This window comes from Amphiura filiformis, chromosome 7 (genome assembly GCF_039555335.1).
Source record: "Amphiura filiformis chromosome 7, Afil_fr2py, whole genome shotgun sequence".
Lineage (NCBI taxonomy): Eukaryota > Metazoa > Echinodermata > Ophiuroidea > Amphilepidida > Amphiuridae > Amphiura > Amphiura filiformis.
This window is the reverse complement of record NC_092634.1, coordinates 9,268,166-9,284,684: the sequence shown is the minus strand read 5'-3', so window position 1 is coordinate 9,284,684 and position 16,519 is coordinate 9,268,166. Positions and strand designations below refer to the sequence as shown.

The following is a 16,519-nucleotide window of genomic DNA, read 5'->3' as shown; positions in this document are numbered from 1 at the left end:
AAACGGAACCAGCTGCAAGGCAGCCATTTATGCAGTAAGTATCCGTTCTTTCATTTGATGCGATATAAATTCATGTTGACTTGAAGAAACAACTCCACATGGTCCAAACCATGTAATCGTCCGATAACTGGCATTGTCCGATAATTGGTAGTCCTACCCTACCAAGTGACTGTCAGAACTGCTCCTATTTGGAACAGTTTATCACCAATGATTCAAACTGATATGCAAAATATGTCTTTGAGACAATTCAAAGCAAATGTTCTCATTTCATGTTAAAGTATTTTAGATGTTTATGAATTCATCCTGATTTTCATTGCATTTTATTTTAAATATTTTATATTGTATTACTTTTGTGTACTATACTGTATTATACTATGAATATTTTCTTTTATAGTGACTGAGGGCCTGCTTGGAAAGCAGTGCTGGTCACTGAAGTTGTTACCCTTGATAAAAAGACTAACCTTAACTAATTATACAAGTTGTGTTACAAATGCATTTAATACATACCATTACACTCATTCAGATTTATATTTTAAGAAGTCATTTAGCTCAAGATAGAGTTCATTATAAACACAAAAGTCACTTTCACCATCACTGTTGGCAAATTGTACATGTATACATAAACTTTGGTTCAAGTCTGGTTTGACGTATGGTGAATATTTCACCAGTCCACTATCACTTAAATTTAATCGTGTAGAGCGTACATGGACACATACAACGGCGGTTTGTCTGCATGCTTGTGGCACAACCGCAAAAAAGAATTTTAAAATGTCACTACTAAACTTGAGGTGAGCCAAAATAGAGTAATTATTTTCATGATTTCATCTCCCATTTAAAAGGGCATTTCGTGATCCACAGCCTCATTCCCCACTTTTCTAAAAAAAAGTTGAGATTTTTATATCACTGGAAACCTCTGGCTACATAATGTTTATGTACAAAAATTTCTTGCAGATTCATTCGTTTAGCAAAGATATCATGAAATTTGAATTTCGTTCTGGTATACCAGAACGAAATTACAACACATTGTCTATGGAGCAGTGTAATACACATACTAGTAATCATGAACAACTCGCAAACGCAAAACCGGAATCAACTGGGATTTTGGGAATAAGCTTTTTTCGTGGATATCTACTGAAAAATGTCATAAAAAGAGGATGCTAGGATCACGAAATACTCCTTTAACAGACTTGACAAATTCACAAACATATTGGAGACTTTCTTTAACACTTTCAAACACATCTATTTCTGCACTGCAGTTGCTACTGTGTCACTTTAGTCCTAAGTTATAATAATTATGATGAAGTCTATATAGGCACACAGCTTGAGCCTGAGCAGACCTACATAAATGATAGCAAAAAGTAAACTTTGAAATAAAAGTTTAGGATATCTCTATATGAATGCACAAATACTCACAAATCAAGTATGCAATCCCTCAAAACAGATTGCATTTTGTTGAAATATACAATGTAGTGAACATTTAAAGCCCAGTACATGTGAAGTTGTTGATAAATATTTGACTATAATATTCATTCAATGTTTCCCTCTCTTCAATTAAACATCAATTTAAACAAACTACATGTACATACATCTGAAGTTGTTTGTTGTTGCTCTTGTTCTTTGGGTTATACCAATTGAAATCCATACCACTATTGACATGTCCTTAATCTCCAACACAAGGGGTGTGAATCTCAAATGGAGTCACCCATCCAGGTAAACACCATTTAAAATTCACACTTCCTGTGTGAGAGATTAAGGCCAAGTCTTCCATAGGGGGTGGGTGGATTTCAACTGGAATAGCTCATTATCATTTTATAATGTACAGTTTAGTTACTACATTGAATACAATTGATTCAAATTTTAGAAACTGCCCAAAATATGATTTATGGATTCAGATGTAACATTTCATTTTAAGAGGTCCCAAGCATGATACAATTTGTTCATAGAATTTCATAATATTTTGATACTTTGCATGTGCTAATAACAAAATTAGTGTGAAAAAAATGGGGGGGGGGGGGGGTGTAGTCAGATTTTAACCTACATGTAAAGCAAATCCATTCAAAAAATGGTGTTTTCCCAAATTTATGGAATACATAAAAATGTTAATAACCTTTTCATAACTTAAAATTGTTCATCTAATTGTTTTTGGTTAGGTTGTTTTATACTACTACTTTGAAATACTAAAATTAAAAAAAAAAGACCTAATGCACAGCTACATCTACTTGGCTATGCATTTTACCAGTGAACTCAAGAGATCCCTTTAATCCCTTGGATCCCGATCATGATTGGACCTCCTTAATACAACAGGTATCCAAAATAAATGGCTCCCACAAGTGAATTGGATGATTGCCATTGCTGCAAAGTTAAAATTGCCCAATTTTTCTTCTGGTCAGCTTGACATATTATTTTGTTGAAAATATACAAAAGTATAGATCACATTGACTTGGTGCATGTACATTGTACATGTATGCACCTCTCATTAAGGATTCCTTAACATTTAAAAAGAAGAAAATATAGAATTTGAATCATGGCACTTTATAACTTTGATCTAGAGCAGTTTTAGTATGACTGGTAGTTGAAATGCTAAGACAATATTTCAGGGCTCACATTGCTCATATGCACAAACGTCACCAGTTGCTATGTATGGTTCACAAATATTCAAACAATATTGCAATAATTTAAGATAATTGACCCAATGCCAAATATGGTCATTTTCACAGTAAAGGGTGTAACTTTTGATTTTTAGGGTCAAAATTTCAAACCACTTAAATATGTTTCTGTTTACTGTAATCATGCATAGAAGCAACTTAAATTCCAGTAAAATAATGTTTCAAGGCTTAAACCTTTTGATTTCTGATAAAAAATTTGACATTTCCATAACATTTTGGTTAAAATCTAAGAAAAAATATATTTTACATAAGCTCAGAAAATTATGACATGAAAGCTGGAATACATGTGAAATCCCATTCCAAAGTAAGTCAACAGATATAAGTTAAATTTTATACCATGTTTTGCTATGTTTGTAATTGCAATTTTGAACATTTTTAACATCAAGGGTCATTTGCAATGGAAATTTCCTAACCTTAAACATATTTTTTAAGTTTTAATTGGGTTCCTAAAATAATTTGAATGTCTAACTTCATGTACAAATACTACTTGATGAAAGGAACCTCCCAGCCAAGTTTCACAGAAATTGGAGTTATTTTTAGAATTGGCAATTCAAGCGATTTGTGTTTCGGAGGCATCAGTTAACAACACAGATGATCATAAAAGTAAAATATTTGGCTAACTACTACAAGTTGACATGAAAAAATAGGTAAAAATATCACAATTACCAATTTTCATGCTTTGCTTCTAAGTATTGAATTTCAGTTGTGACAAAAATTTAATTATCACAGCAAGTCATTTTTTTGTTTCGGAGGCTTCGTGTTAACAATGGCTAAACACTGCAGAAGTGGTTTTTTTGAAAACAACACTGTTGGGATCATCTAAGCTGTTATTTTCTTGTGTGTATTGAATCAATGATTCTATGCGGCAGATATTGTAGATTTATAGCATGTTAACTTTTTCACCCATTTGTTAAGTATGGTGTTTTTTTCATGTGAAGCCTCCGAAACAGGCTTTTTGGGTATCAGTATATTTTTCAAACATTAACCATAATATCAACATTTTTTTAAATTTATGACATTCTGCACATGTCAAGTAACGATTACAATGCAGATATCAGTATGAAACACCAATTTAGATATGCATAGATGATAATTAACCTTATTGTTGTTTCGGAGGCTTCATTTGTTTCGGAGGCTTCAATTGTTAACGGAAAGTTTGTATTGGGTCCCATTTTCAAACGGTGATAAATATCTCCACGATTTAAAAGCAAGTGACTTGAGGATCTACTTTGCTACATTTTGATAAATAGATTGGATGAGCTCTTTTATTTATATTTGCCCAAGCTTGCTGAACAGTTTGTTTCGGAGGCTTCAAAAAAGTTAACGGAAAAACGGCTCTTTGAAGTCAAGATTTTATAAAAATTTTAAAAGCTTGCAAATCGACTAATTTTTGCTACCCATTTCAAGTTAAGATATCAACTGTTATGAATCAAGAAGAAGTGAAGAAATAACCAAGAATTATGAGCCAAAGCTATACCCACAAAGTTTGTTAACAATTGTTAACGGAAAATGAAGCCTCCGAAACGACAAATATCGAAGTCCGGTTCTCAAAAATACAGGGCTGTCCACAATTAAATCTAATGTGGCAGTGTTTACTGAACATATGACCGTACTTTCAGGATAAGAAAAATTATCCATGAACTAACTGAAGAAAACACAGGGTTTTACAAAAATGTTACTGTTTTTATAGTTTTTCAAAATGGCAATATTAGGTACATTTAAGCCTGCTAAAACTGAACGCAGTAACTCCCGAAGATGATTATGCTACCCAAGGTAGCTGCTAACTAGATGACTTATGTGGCCAAAAATCATGGAATTCTGTGGCTTTATTAGAACACTACGGATCAAAATGTTAAAAATTCAAAGTTACACCCTTTACCGTGAAAATGACCATATCTATTCCCTCCTTTGCTTTGTGATCCGTAGCCCCATTTCCCCAATTTCTCCAAAAATATTAAGATTTTATACAAATCAGAAACCTAGCACTACATGTTTGTGTGCATAACCTTTCTGGCAGATTCGGTCATTTGACAAGACATCGTCCATTTTGTAATTTCAAAACAGTGGCCTATGGGGCATGGTAATACAGTCATGCACAATGTGTATACCCTAATTCAATGTCCGAATCAACTAAATTTTTGGAAATAGATATCTATTGAACCACACCCTTTAAAAAAAAAGGGTGCTATTATCACAAATTACCCCTCTAAATATCATTATTACATGTATATGCCTATTATATAGGTTCTTGTAATCTGATTGGCATGGTCAATCTGCATGTATATCCATTAATTCATGCATCACAATGCCCAGATGGCTAGAATCTTTGTCAGGAATCTATCTACAACCATGGTCCATGGTAACTGGTACGGCACAAAAAAAAATTGAATGCTTTATATTCGGGACACGGTTACAAATATAGGCCCTTCAGGATCTCAAAACAATGCTATGATCCCAGCCCAGGCACAGGCCTATAATTTTAACCATGCCCCAAAAATAAAGCAGTCATTATTTGAACCAGTTGAATATTTCACTGGGTAGTACTCCATACAGACTGATAGAGTATTACCTCCAGATATTTGTGAATTTCCCTAACATTTAATGGTTCATACAATGCAAAGGCATTAACCTGAAAGAAAGAGCAATGTCATCTGTGAGAACTGTATACTTTACATTGTACCACTACAGTACCTTTACACATGCATGAAAACTTCAAGTTTTCTGGAAGCTTTATTAAAGTACTCAAATACTATCTTGCTACTTTTATTCCCTGAATATCAAGATCTGTACGAGACGGATACACCACTTTTAACCCTCCATCCTCATCAAGAACACGGACCTGCTGCACAATCAAAGGTCTAGAAACACTCACTCCTGCTTCATCCTGATTGGTTGCTGCTTCCTCATCCTCTCCATCCTGATTGGTCGGTGGTTTACTCATGCTTAGTTCTACCATTTTCTCCATCAAAGTATCCATGACCTTCTTACATGTGCCCAGATCTGTGGAACTAGTAACCTCAATGAAGATGTTGGTTGTGGATTTGGAGATCTGTATGGGGAGAGAATAGTGGCACATCATGATCACTACTCACAACACATCTTTTTTCTTTAGCAAAAGGCTGAAAAGTTTTTAAAAACAACATGTGAAAGAGATAATAGTATTGATGAGTTGACCTCAATGGTATCAACAAAGGCAAGGGACTAGTATATCGATATGCTTGAGCAAACTCTATACAACCACTACACTGTTCAATGTCCTATTGTGATGTGGTGGGAGGTTTAAAAGTACAGGTCCCAATGTTTATAACAAATACACAAAGTCATATCTTCGGGATTTTACTACACATAAAAGGCCAAGCCACTATAATAAAACTAATACCTCTATTATTTAAAGCATAATTGTCGTGAACCAGTTTTGCTGCAAACAATAATATAATTTCAGTGTTTAACAACATTCATTGTCCACATAAAACAGAACCACCTTACCTTTGAGATATCAGAGTTTGTGATTGGTGGGAATGAAATCACTTGTCCTTCCTTATCAAGCAAGCATGGGTAGGTTTCATGTCCAGACAATAAGTCTAGGTACCTGAATGAAAATAAAACACATCATTGGCACAATTAGTTTTTTGTGAAAGCAAGACAAAATGCTAACTCAAATATCACCACAGAACGCCTTGTTCTGTCTAGTTTGTAGTACATTATGTTTGTGTTTAATACAAGTACTAGCGGGTACCCGCGCTTCGCGCGGGCCCCCGCTAGATGAGTAAATGGGAGCGGTTAGTAAACGGGAGCGGTTAGTATAAATGATGGAAATGGTAATCATGGCAATTGGTATCGCTTTTAACAGCTCAATTATTACGTGGTTAGTGATGTGGTAGGCCTACCATTTGTTGCCTCTACTTTGCAAACGACTTCCTTAGCATAAAATCTTTTGCGTAATTTTTGTACCAAACACCCTGTTGACTTATTTTTTCTTTGTCTTTCCCTTTTTTCTTTCAGTTTCTCTCTCTTTCTCTTTCCTGCGTTCCATTTCTCTTTCTTTTTCTTGCTTGTTCTCTCTCTCTCTTCTTTCTTTTTGTCTATTTTTTCTTTGTCTTTCCCTGTCTTTCTTTTCGTTTATCTCTCCCTTTCTCTCTCTTGCTTTCCCGTTGTTTCTCTTTCTTTTTCTTTCTTTCGTTCTTTCTTTCTTTCTTTCTTTCTTTCTTCTTTCTCATTCTTGCTTTCCCGTTGTTTCTCTTTCTTTTTCTTTCTTTCGTTCGTTCTTTCTTTCTTTCTTTCTTTCGTTCTTTCTTTCTTTCTTTCCCTCTTTCCTTCCCCTTTTTACTTATTTTTTCTGTCCTTCCCTTTTTTTCTTTCAGTTTCTCTCTCTCTTTCCTGCGTTCCATTTCTCTTTCTTTTTCTTGCTTGTTCACTTTCTTTCTCTCTCTCTCTCTCTTCTTTCTTTTTTCTGTCTGTCAATTTTTTTCTATGTTTTTCCCTTTCTTTCTTTTCGTTTCTCTCTCCCTTTCTCTTTCTTGCTTTCCGTAGTTTTTCTTTCTTTCTTTCTTTCTTCTTTCTCTTTCTTGCTTTCCCTTGTTTTTCTTTTTCTTTCTTTCTTTCGTTCTTTCCTCTTTCCTCCCTCTTTCCTTCCCTCCTTCCTTCCTTCCCTCCTTCCTTCCTTTTTTCCTTCCTTCCTTCTTCTTTCTTTACATAGGCATAAATCCCGGGGTGAGTACCAATAATAAATTCCTCAATATTTTGATAAGGGGCATGGTCTACTGAATCACCTCCATGTTGACGCATGTACATGTGCCAGGGTTTCTTTCTTTCTTTGGTTCGTTCTTTCTTATAAATTTGTTTCTGTTTCATCAAGTAGGCCTATAGCAACATTGGGTTTCAAGAAGGTTGAGTTACATGCGGTGGTATGGGGTGGGGATACCCCCCAATATTTTGATAAGGTAAATGGTCCATACAATCACCCCCGGGTCACCCCCCAAGTTGACACCTGTATACATATTGTACATGTGGGTTTCTGGCTCATATTTGGCCAAACTATAAAAGTGCCCATTTTTGCGGCCTTCGTGTAATTTGTTCCACTTTTGCACGCATGTATTGTGGCCGTTTCTTTCTTTTTTTCGTTTGTTCTTTCTTTTAAATTTGTTTCTGTTTCATCAAGTAGGCCTAGGCCTATAGCAACATTGGGTTTCAAGATGGTTGAGTTACATAGGCGTAAATTCCCGGTGGTGGGGGTTTGATAAGCCTAGGGCAATGGTCATGTGGGTAGCCATATTTGGCTAAAAAAGTCACAGTGCCAATTGTAGCGGTCTTCGTCATGCGAATTTGTTCCACTTTTGCACCATATAATTCAGCATTTTGGCTTCGTTATGGCCATAAATTAATCTGTCGCCAAAAGGTGCTGGATTCACTCTAGGCCTATTTCAAGAAATTAATTTAAATGGATAACATCCCCCATGTCAAAAGAAACCTACGCCATCGTTAATGTTGCCAAAAGGTGCCAGATTCACTATTAATATGCCTACTTCTAAGAAATGCTTTTCATCCATATCCCCCCAATGTCAAAAAGAAATCTACGGCGCCATTGTTGAGATATATCATACCATGCTAATCAAGCCTAGGCCTACCTTAAAATCTTCGGAAAGTCATCACAAAAGAAGTTTCCGAAAATCATCATAAACGAATGCAGTTGATTTATTATACGGTTGCGATTTATACCGTGCTGGAAGTTTTGTTATCATTAGCGCGTCGGGAAGTTGCCACGACCTGTGCGTAATCCGCGTATAGCAACGCAGCAACGGACCGTAAATATAAGCGGGCCACCATTGGTTGATCTACCGAATAAATCCAAATAATTATTTGTATTTATTAATTTATCTATCTATCTATGCATTTACCATTCATCTGGAAATGCTAGAACTTATTTATTTATCTATTTATTAATTTATTTTTCATCTATAAATATCTCTGAGATGATACCGATGAATCGATCCCAAGAAGTATCGATTATCGGCAAGTTCCTCTTCAAAGTATCGATCAGTATCGATTATCGGCAAGTTCCTCTTTAATAGTATAGATATAGGGCAATTTCACAACAAAAGGTTTTTATAAGTGCAAATGTGCCTCCAGAAGACATGATGCATGGAACAAGTACAAAACAATATCACTTCAACTGAGGATTTCTTTTGTGCTTTATGCATGCATCATATCTTCTGGAGGCAGATTTGAACAAGACCTTTTTGTGAAATGGCTCTGTATACATACATCATGTATGTGCTAAATGAGTCATTTGTCACTAGCATTGCTCTTGAGATACTGGCTAAATAATGGTATTCAGCCTCCTTTTTTTTTCTTTCTTGTTGTTGTTAATTTCCTAAAGTTTTCGAACATTTGGGAGTGGGACTTCACTCGAAGGTGGGACTATACTTGCGTCAGTACAGTACATACATTGTACATTGTATCGCTGGAACTGTAAGTCCAATTTGTGATGGAATTTTCATCAAAATAAAGCTCTGAAAACCATCTGAAAATAAGACATTTACAATTTTACATGCATGTATGTGAAACTGATACTTTGCTCAACAAACAAGCAATTCATTTTGCTTCATAGCATGCATCACATACACACATAATATGTACAGTACTTACTTATGAATTCCTGAGACAGTGCTTCTTTTCATTTGCTTGCGAAGATCTTCTGCTTCTTTGTGCAGCCTGGTAACCAAGTATTCAGCTGTGACATGCTGCTTCCGACCCAAAGGCAAAATCTGAAGTGAGAAAAAAGTAGTAAAACATAAATAAATAAATTAATAAATACAGTAAATATAATTCTTTGATCATCAGATTAATTGATGAGCTGAGTGAACAAAATACACCAAATTATTGATGCTATAATTGATTGAGGTCAACATTTTTCAAGCTGGTGGTGTGTACTAAGCCAGGGTACACGCCCAAGATTAGGTTACCCGGGCAGGAAATACCCTGCCCGGGTGCCCGAAATTTAAAAAAAAATTGCATGATTGTTTGTGCTTTTAAGGGCGTACTACACCCATATATTGGTTTGATTGGTCTAAAAAAATATTTTTTCATTTATAGCTAGGCGATATATGCACGGATCATGTGAAAGAAAAAAAAAGAAGAAAAAAAAAAAAGAAAAAAAAAGGTGCTTTTCAACCATTGTATAGTAAGTCATTTTAGCCCTATATATTTTTGTTTACATGTATCCTAGTAACTCAGATGCGTGTTTCATAACAAACCATAATTTATTCTTTTCAACATGTTCAAGTAGGGTAGGCCCTACATGAATAGAATACATTAAATCCTTTGTTATACCATCTATAGAAATGTACTCACTGATTTTAACACTGAATAAATTAAATAGGCCTAATCTCTTCCACATAGACAATTTAAGTACTACACCATGTATTTATCTTCTATAATGTGGTGTTAGGAAAAGAGATTAAAAAAGGCTATAAGGTCATCAAAGGTCAGGTTATAGGTCAATTGGTTCAGGTCAAATTCAGGCATCAATTTTGAATACATGTGATAGTCTGTGATATCATACATGTCATAATGAGGCATCAATTTTGATATTTTGTCTGTTACTGGATACTGGAAATGTGTGAGGTGGATATACTAAAATACCTTGGGATGTAAATGGTGAGTACAATTTAGATTGCCTAGTTGAGATGGATTGGGCAAATAAATATAAAATAGTTACCAAAATCACAAAAATGAAGCTTACGGAAAACTACCTAATATGGTGGTATAGGTGACAAAAAATACAATCTTTTTCAACATTGCTGTAGTGTGGTTGTGGTAACCTGTTACCTATGGCGTAATTAAGTTTCAGTGAAATAGTGTCGCAAGTGCAAAATACAAAATATAGCTCAACATTGAAAATAGAAGCATTTTAACCGGTTCGTTTTTTGATAGTTGTGGAGCACCAAGTTCATGAAGTCATAAAAGAAATCAGGGACCACTTATTCCCATTTTACATATCAACATTATTTCCCTAATGTGTAAAATTTTTAACGAAATCCGTTGATAGTAAGCTTTCCAAAATGAAGTGAATTTAAAACATCAGTGATGTACCACCTTTTGGCTTATATCATTAGAAGCATGTATGCTTCATTGATACTGATGCCACCAATTGAACGAGAAGATTTGCCCCTTCATTTTGCATACCACTTTGTCCAATTTCTTTTTCTCATTTCTTCACAAAATGCAAAAAAATGCAAAAAAATGCAATGGGTGTAGTACCCCCTTAATATGAAAATGATATCTACATCTATCTAAAACAATACTTAGTTAAGTTGCCATATAAAGGCAGTATCTTAATTTTTTTTTTTCATTTCGGGCACCCGGGCAAGGTATTTCCTGCCCAGGTAATGTAATCTCGGGCGGGTACCCACGAGCCTGCCCGAAAATGCCAGCCTTACCTACATGTATAACCCAGTGCAAGCAAGATGCAACCTACTCATTTTTTATTCGGACAATTCTTACATGGAACACGCCACCTCTGGAGGCTGTCTCAGCAACATCACCAAACATCTTCCAGTCAGGAGCTCTCCCTGCAGTCCGGGCTATGCAGCCCACTGCAGTTCATCATGTCAGTAGGGCATCCACTTTTTACTTGCACAAGTCTGTATAGTTTCTGCACATCGCACAACTGCCCATCTTTGAGCATCATTCATCATAAGTCTCCTTGGACAAGCATCATGCTTTGTTAGGAGTGTAGCTATTGAATGAAGATTGAAGACCATATATATATCTATTTTTAAATACAGTAGATGTACCAGTTTCAGTATTTACTGAAAACTCACTACCCCCAACTGACTGTACTATTCAAACCTACCTCAATTTGCTGTGGAGGTCTGGCATCATATTTCAGTGGTGATTGAATGAGGCACAAATCGTGAGTTGCAATGGTTGCTTTGGTCCTTTTAGCACAGAGTGGTCCATCATGTAGCTTTGTCTATACAAATTAAATAACATTACAAAAAGAAATGTTTTTATACTACAAATTATAAATAAGTTAGTACAGTAGTATGTTATTACTACCGGTAGATGGTTTTAGGAAAACCACAGAATGAAGATAAATTTACCCATTACATTGTATAAAACCATATCAGGCCATTGAGATAATTTTGCCTTTCTGGGAACCAACTAACAAGACATATTCTGTGAGTTAGAACTGTTTGTTGTTTAAAACATACTGCCTTTACAACAAAGAACAATCTCATTATTGTGGTGCATAGAAGTTTAACACTTGTAGATAGTGTAGGGCCTCTTTAGAGCGATGAAATTAGTTCAAATCTGCATCCAGAATACATAATCAGACATGCCAACTTTGAAATCTAGATTTCCGTACTCAGAAGAGCAAAAATCCGTATTTTGCACCCTAAAACCGTATTTTTTAAATATGTACCTTTTGCATACCTGCCAACCCCAGAACCCCGTAAAGTGAGGGAGCACTTGTGCGACCGAGCAGCAGCCGGAGTCCAGGGACCTACCTTACCAATTTGCAATCAAATTTGGCAATACCAAAGAACCATTCCATCAAAGTAACAAATCAATACAGAAAGATGCTTCCTTTACGAGTTATCACTCATTGAAAGTGCTACTTTGCTATACTTTACATGGAAAGCGGCCATCTTAAAGTCGTCATATTTCCTTAATTACATTATTGATCAAGCTGGTTTTCGGATATGTGATGCACAGTTGAAAATTAATTATTAAAAGATTTGGTGACCTCAGTCAACCTTTGACCTTGTATGTGACCTTTGACCTCACGAAATTGGATAAAGTATGTAGACGGTCAAACAAATTGATATATTTCTGGAAACATTGGGTTTTGTTAATGTTGTTAGAACTTAAGCATGCTTTGTTAAAATTTTTAAGTTCAGAAAATCATTGATCATCATCATCATCATTATAGTATCAGTCGGTAGGCCTATAAATATTTCTTTAATGTGCATGCATCATGCAAAAGTCGGAAGTAAAAGGAGGTCCGAAACCCTCTTGTAGGCTTATTCTTTTGCACTAGTAGAGCTGAATAGTTACCTAAATACCTTCAAAAGACATAGCATTAGGTAGTTAATAAAAAATATTAATGTGCATGTAAAATCTGCAAGTCAGAAGAAAATTATTTCGGAAACCATCTTGTAGGCCTATTAAATATTTCTTTAATGTGCATGCATGGTGCGAAAGTCGGAAGTAAAAGGAGGTCGGAACCCTTCTTGTATGCTTATTCTAATGCACCAAAAGAGCTAAATAGTTAACTAAATACCTTCAGAAGACATAGCATTAGGTGGTTAATAAAAAATATTAATGTACATGAAAAATCTGCAAGTCAGAAGAAAGTTATTTCGGAAAGCATCTTGTAGGCCTATTAAATATTTCTTCAATGTGCATGCATGGTGCGAAAGTCGGAAGTAAAAGGAGGTCGGAACCCTTCTTGTATGCTTATTCTAATGCACCAAAAGAGCTAAATAGTTAACTAAATACCTTCAGAAGACATAGCATTAGGTGGTTAATAAAAAATATTAATGTACATGAGAAAAATCTGCAAGTCAGAAGAAAGTTATTTCGGAAAGCATCTTGTAGGCCTATTAAATATTTCTTCAATGTGCATGCATGGTGCGAAAGTCGGAAGTAAAAGGAGGTCGGAAACCTTCTTGTCTGCTTATTCTAATGCACCAAAAGAGCTAAATAGTTAACTAAATACCTTCAGAAGACATAGCATTAGGTGGTTAATAAAAAATATTATTGTGCATGAAAAATCTGCAAGTCAGAAGAAAATTATTTCGGAAAGTATCTTGTAGGCCTATTAAATATTTCTTTAATGTGCATGCATGGTGCGAAAGTCGGAAGTAAAAGGAGGTCGGAAACCTTTTTGTATGCTTATTCTAATGCACCAAAAGAGCTAAATAGTTAACTAAATACCTTCATAAGACATAGCATTAGGTGGTTAATAAAAAATATTAATGTGCATGAAAAATCTGCGAGTCAGAAGAAAATTATTTCGGAAAGCATCTTAGACCTATATTAAACAATACTTTTTTAATGTGCATGCATCATCGAAAGTCGAGAGAAAAACGATGTAAGCAACTACTTTAACAGACCAAGAAAGTGGTCAAATGATACCAGTAATTCAGTCCGTAGTCTAATCTTGCAGCTGTTTATCTTTTTAAGACACATCATTTTATTATTTTGGTCAAAATTCTGGAATTCCGTATTTTTTGGGGGGTGACCGTACTACCGTATTTTTCATGTTTTACCGTACAAAATACGGTGAAACCGTACTAGTTGGCATGTCTGCATAATGCATAGAACAAAAATACAAAGCAAAGGAGTCAATCTATATCACTTCAACTGGGGATTTCTTTTGTACTTATGCATGCGTCATGTCTTCTGGAGGCAGATTTGAACTTTATATGACCTTTAGCGAAATTGCCCTACGCTAAAACTTCTTTATTTGCATGCCCGTACCTGTGCAGTGATGAATCTCTTGAACATATTCCCTGTGCCAGATCAACATCTTTCACGATGCAACATACAATATATGGTCGTACGCCTGCAACTGCTTTAGAGGCTAGCACTTCCACATTATCAGCACAGTCATCAGCCCTTACACTCAGCACACGGATCATCGCAGCTAAGTCATCTCCTGTGTCCCCCGCACTCTCTGACGCTTCCTTCTTCCTGCCTCCTTTCTTCTTATCTTTCTTCTGTGGCTGTGCCTTCTCACTTGATTCAGGCTTGACTCCGTGTGAATGAACATAGTCCAAAATTGCCTTGTGTCCTTTTCCCTGCTGAATTAGCTTAGCAAGGCGACGGTCTTTGATAGGATTGCTTTTGAAGTCCAAATCGCGAAGCTTGTGGCACTCCGCAAGACTTGCTGGCAGCTCCTGGATCTTATTTGATGCCAGATCGATTTTCTTTAAAATGTGAAGATTTGACACATCTGAGCCGAGGTGATCAATATGATTTCCAGATGCAATGATCTCGGACAAGTGCACCAAATCAGCGGATAGTAAATTGTCAATAGTAGACAGATTGTTACTAGAAATATTACACAGGGTCAAATGGTTGAGTTTGTTTACGCTCTCTGGAATCGCTTCCAGTTCGTTCCCACTTAAGTCCACTGTGTGAAGTTCAACGAGATCGCCAATTTCATTAGGAAGCTGCTTTAGTTGATTTCTTGATAAATCAAGAAAACGCAGTGTCTTTAATTGACAGATTGAATCCGGCAGTGAGGTAAGCTTATTTGAACGCAAAACCAAATTGACCAAATGTTCGAGATTTCCGATGTCATTCGAGACTTCGGAAAGCTCTACAGCGGATATTTCAAGAAAATTGAGTAAATTCAAGGTGTACAGACGATTATCTACTCCATGTTTTTGGATCTTATTAGCGATTTCCTTGCCTGTAAGGACCAATTCCCTTCGATTTTCTGCCAGAGCTTGTGAAACTTCTTCCCACACGGGCGCGGCCATTTTGGAATTAATACTCCAGTGGCGTCAAGAAATGAGCATGATATTAGCATATTCATGATATGACGTCAGAGTAGACGTCAACTTAAAAGTCATACGGCTAATGAAAAGAAATGATTAGTTTCCCGTCACATTTTTTTCAGTGAATATGAGGTCATTATTTCATTATTCATTATTTTGGAAAATTTCATTAGTGTCAAAACTTTCATTTACATGGATATCACCTATATTGTTGATAAAAGACCATCTCAAAACAGGATGCTTAGATCATCATTACAGACATTTTGCAACAGATTGAGAAAAGATTAGAATTTGTTTTTATTAAAATGAAAAGAAATTTGCCATTTTTGTAATCACTTGAAACAAGATGAGGTAATCCTTAAATTTCAATTATAAACCACACCCTCTACCTCTACAACTACCTGCTGATTATGATCAGCAGGGGATGTCAGAAATTTTGAGAGTATTTTGATTATTTCCATCCCAAAATTTGCGAACGTAGCGAGCAAAAAAAATCAGGTTTTTTACGCTTTTTTTAGACAAAAGGTCAACATTTTGGGAAGAAAGTCCACTTTTCTCAAAATCGCCCCCCCCCCCTGAAAAAAGTCCACTTTGTCAAAATCACATTAACTGCTGATACCAGGTAGTTTATCAATGCTCACATCTACTGCTGATATCAGGTAGTTTATCAATGCTCACATCTACTGCTGATATCAGGTAGTTTATCAATGCTCACATTAAGTGCTGATATCAGGTAGTTTATCAATGCTCACATCTACTGCTGATATTAGGTAGTTTATCAATGCTTACATTAACTACTGATATCAGATAGCTTATCAATGCTCACATCTACTGCTGATATCAGGTAGTTTATCAATGCTCACATCTACTGCTGATATCAGGTAGTTTATCAATGCTCACATCTACTGCTGATATCAGGTTGTTTATCAATGCTCACATCTGCTGATATTAGGTAGTTTGTAAATGCTCACATCTACTTTAGTGAGAGCACGGTGGCCGAGCGGAACGGGCCCGGATTCATAATTTATTTCACCGGCTTCAAGACACTTTTCACATTTCTGGTACCGTTTTACATTGGATTCAAAATTACCTCCAAAATCGCACTTTTCGCGTGACTGTGGAAAATGATTTTTCTGCTCCTCAGCCCGTCGAGTTTGGTGTTCCTCAAGGATCCGTGTTGGGCCCGCAATTATTTAGTATGTATACATATACCTTGTGACACATCATAAGAAAGCATGGCATCAGATATCATATATATGCTGATGACACACAGATGTATGTTTCTTTTGACCCGCGTGTACCTGGTGATGATGAACGTGCTCTTTCTAGACTGTCTAA

General features: G+C 35.8%; 1 protein-coding gene across 1 annotated transcript; it reads right to left on the bottom strand.

Moving 5' to 3' along the window:
- Positions 1 to 4,564: 4,564 nt before the first annotated feature.
- Positions 4,565 to 15,163, bottom strand: LOC140156713 (leucine-rich repeat-containing protein 47-like). Its single transcript, XM_072179650.1, is given in 6 exon segments — positions 4,565 to 5,715; positions 6,153 to 6,255; positions 9,312 to 9,430; positions 11,521 to 11,640; positions 14,157 to 14,185; positions 14,188 to 15,163. Coding segments are annotated over 6 exon segments (1,647 nt in total). The 3' UTR covers positions 4,565 to 5,415.
- Between the last annotated feature and the right edge of the window lie 1,356 nt (positions 15,164 to 16,519).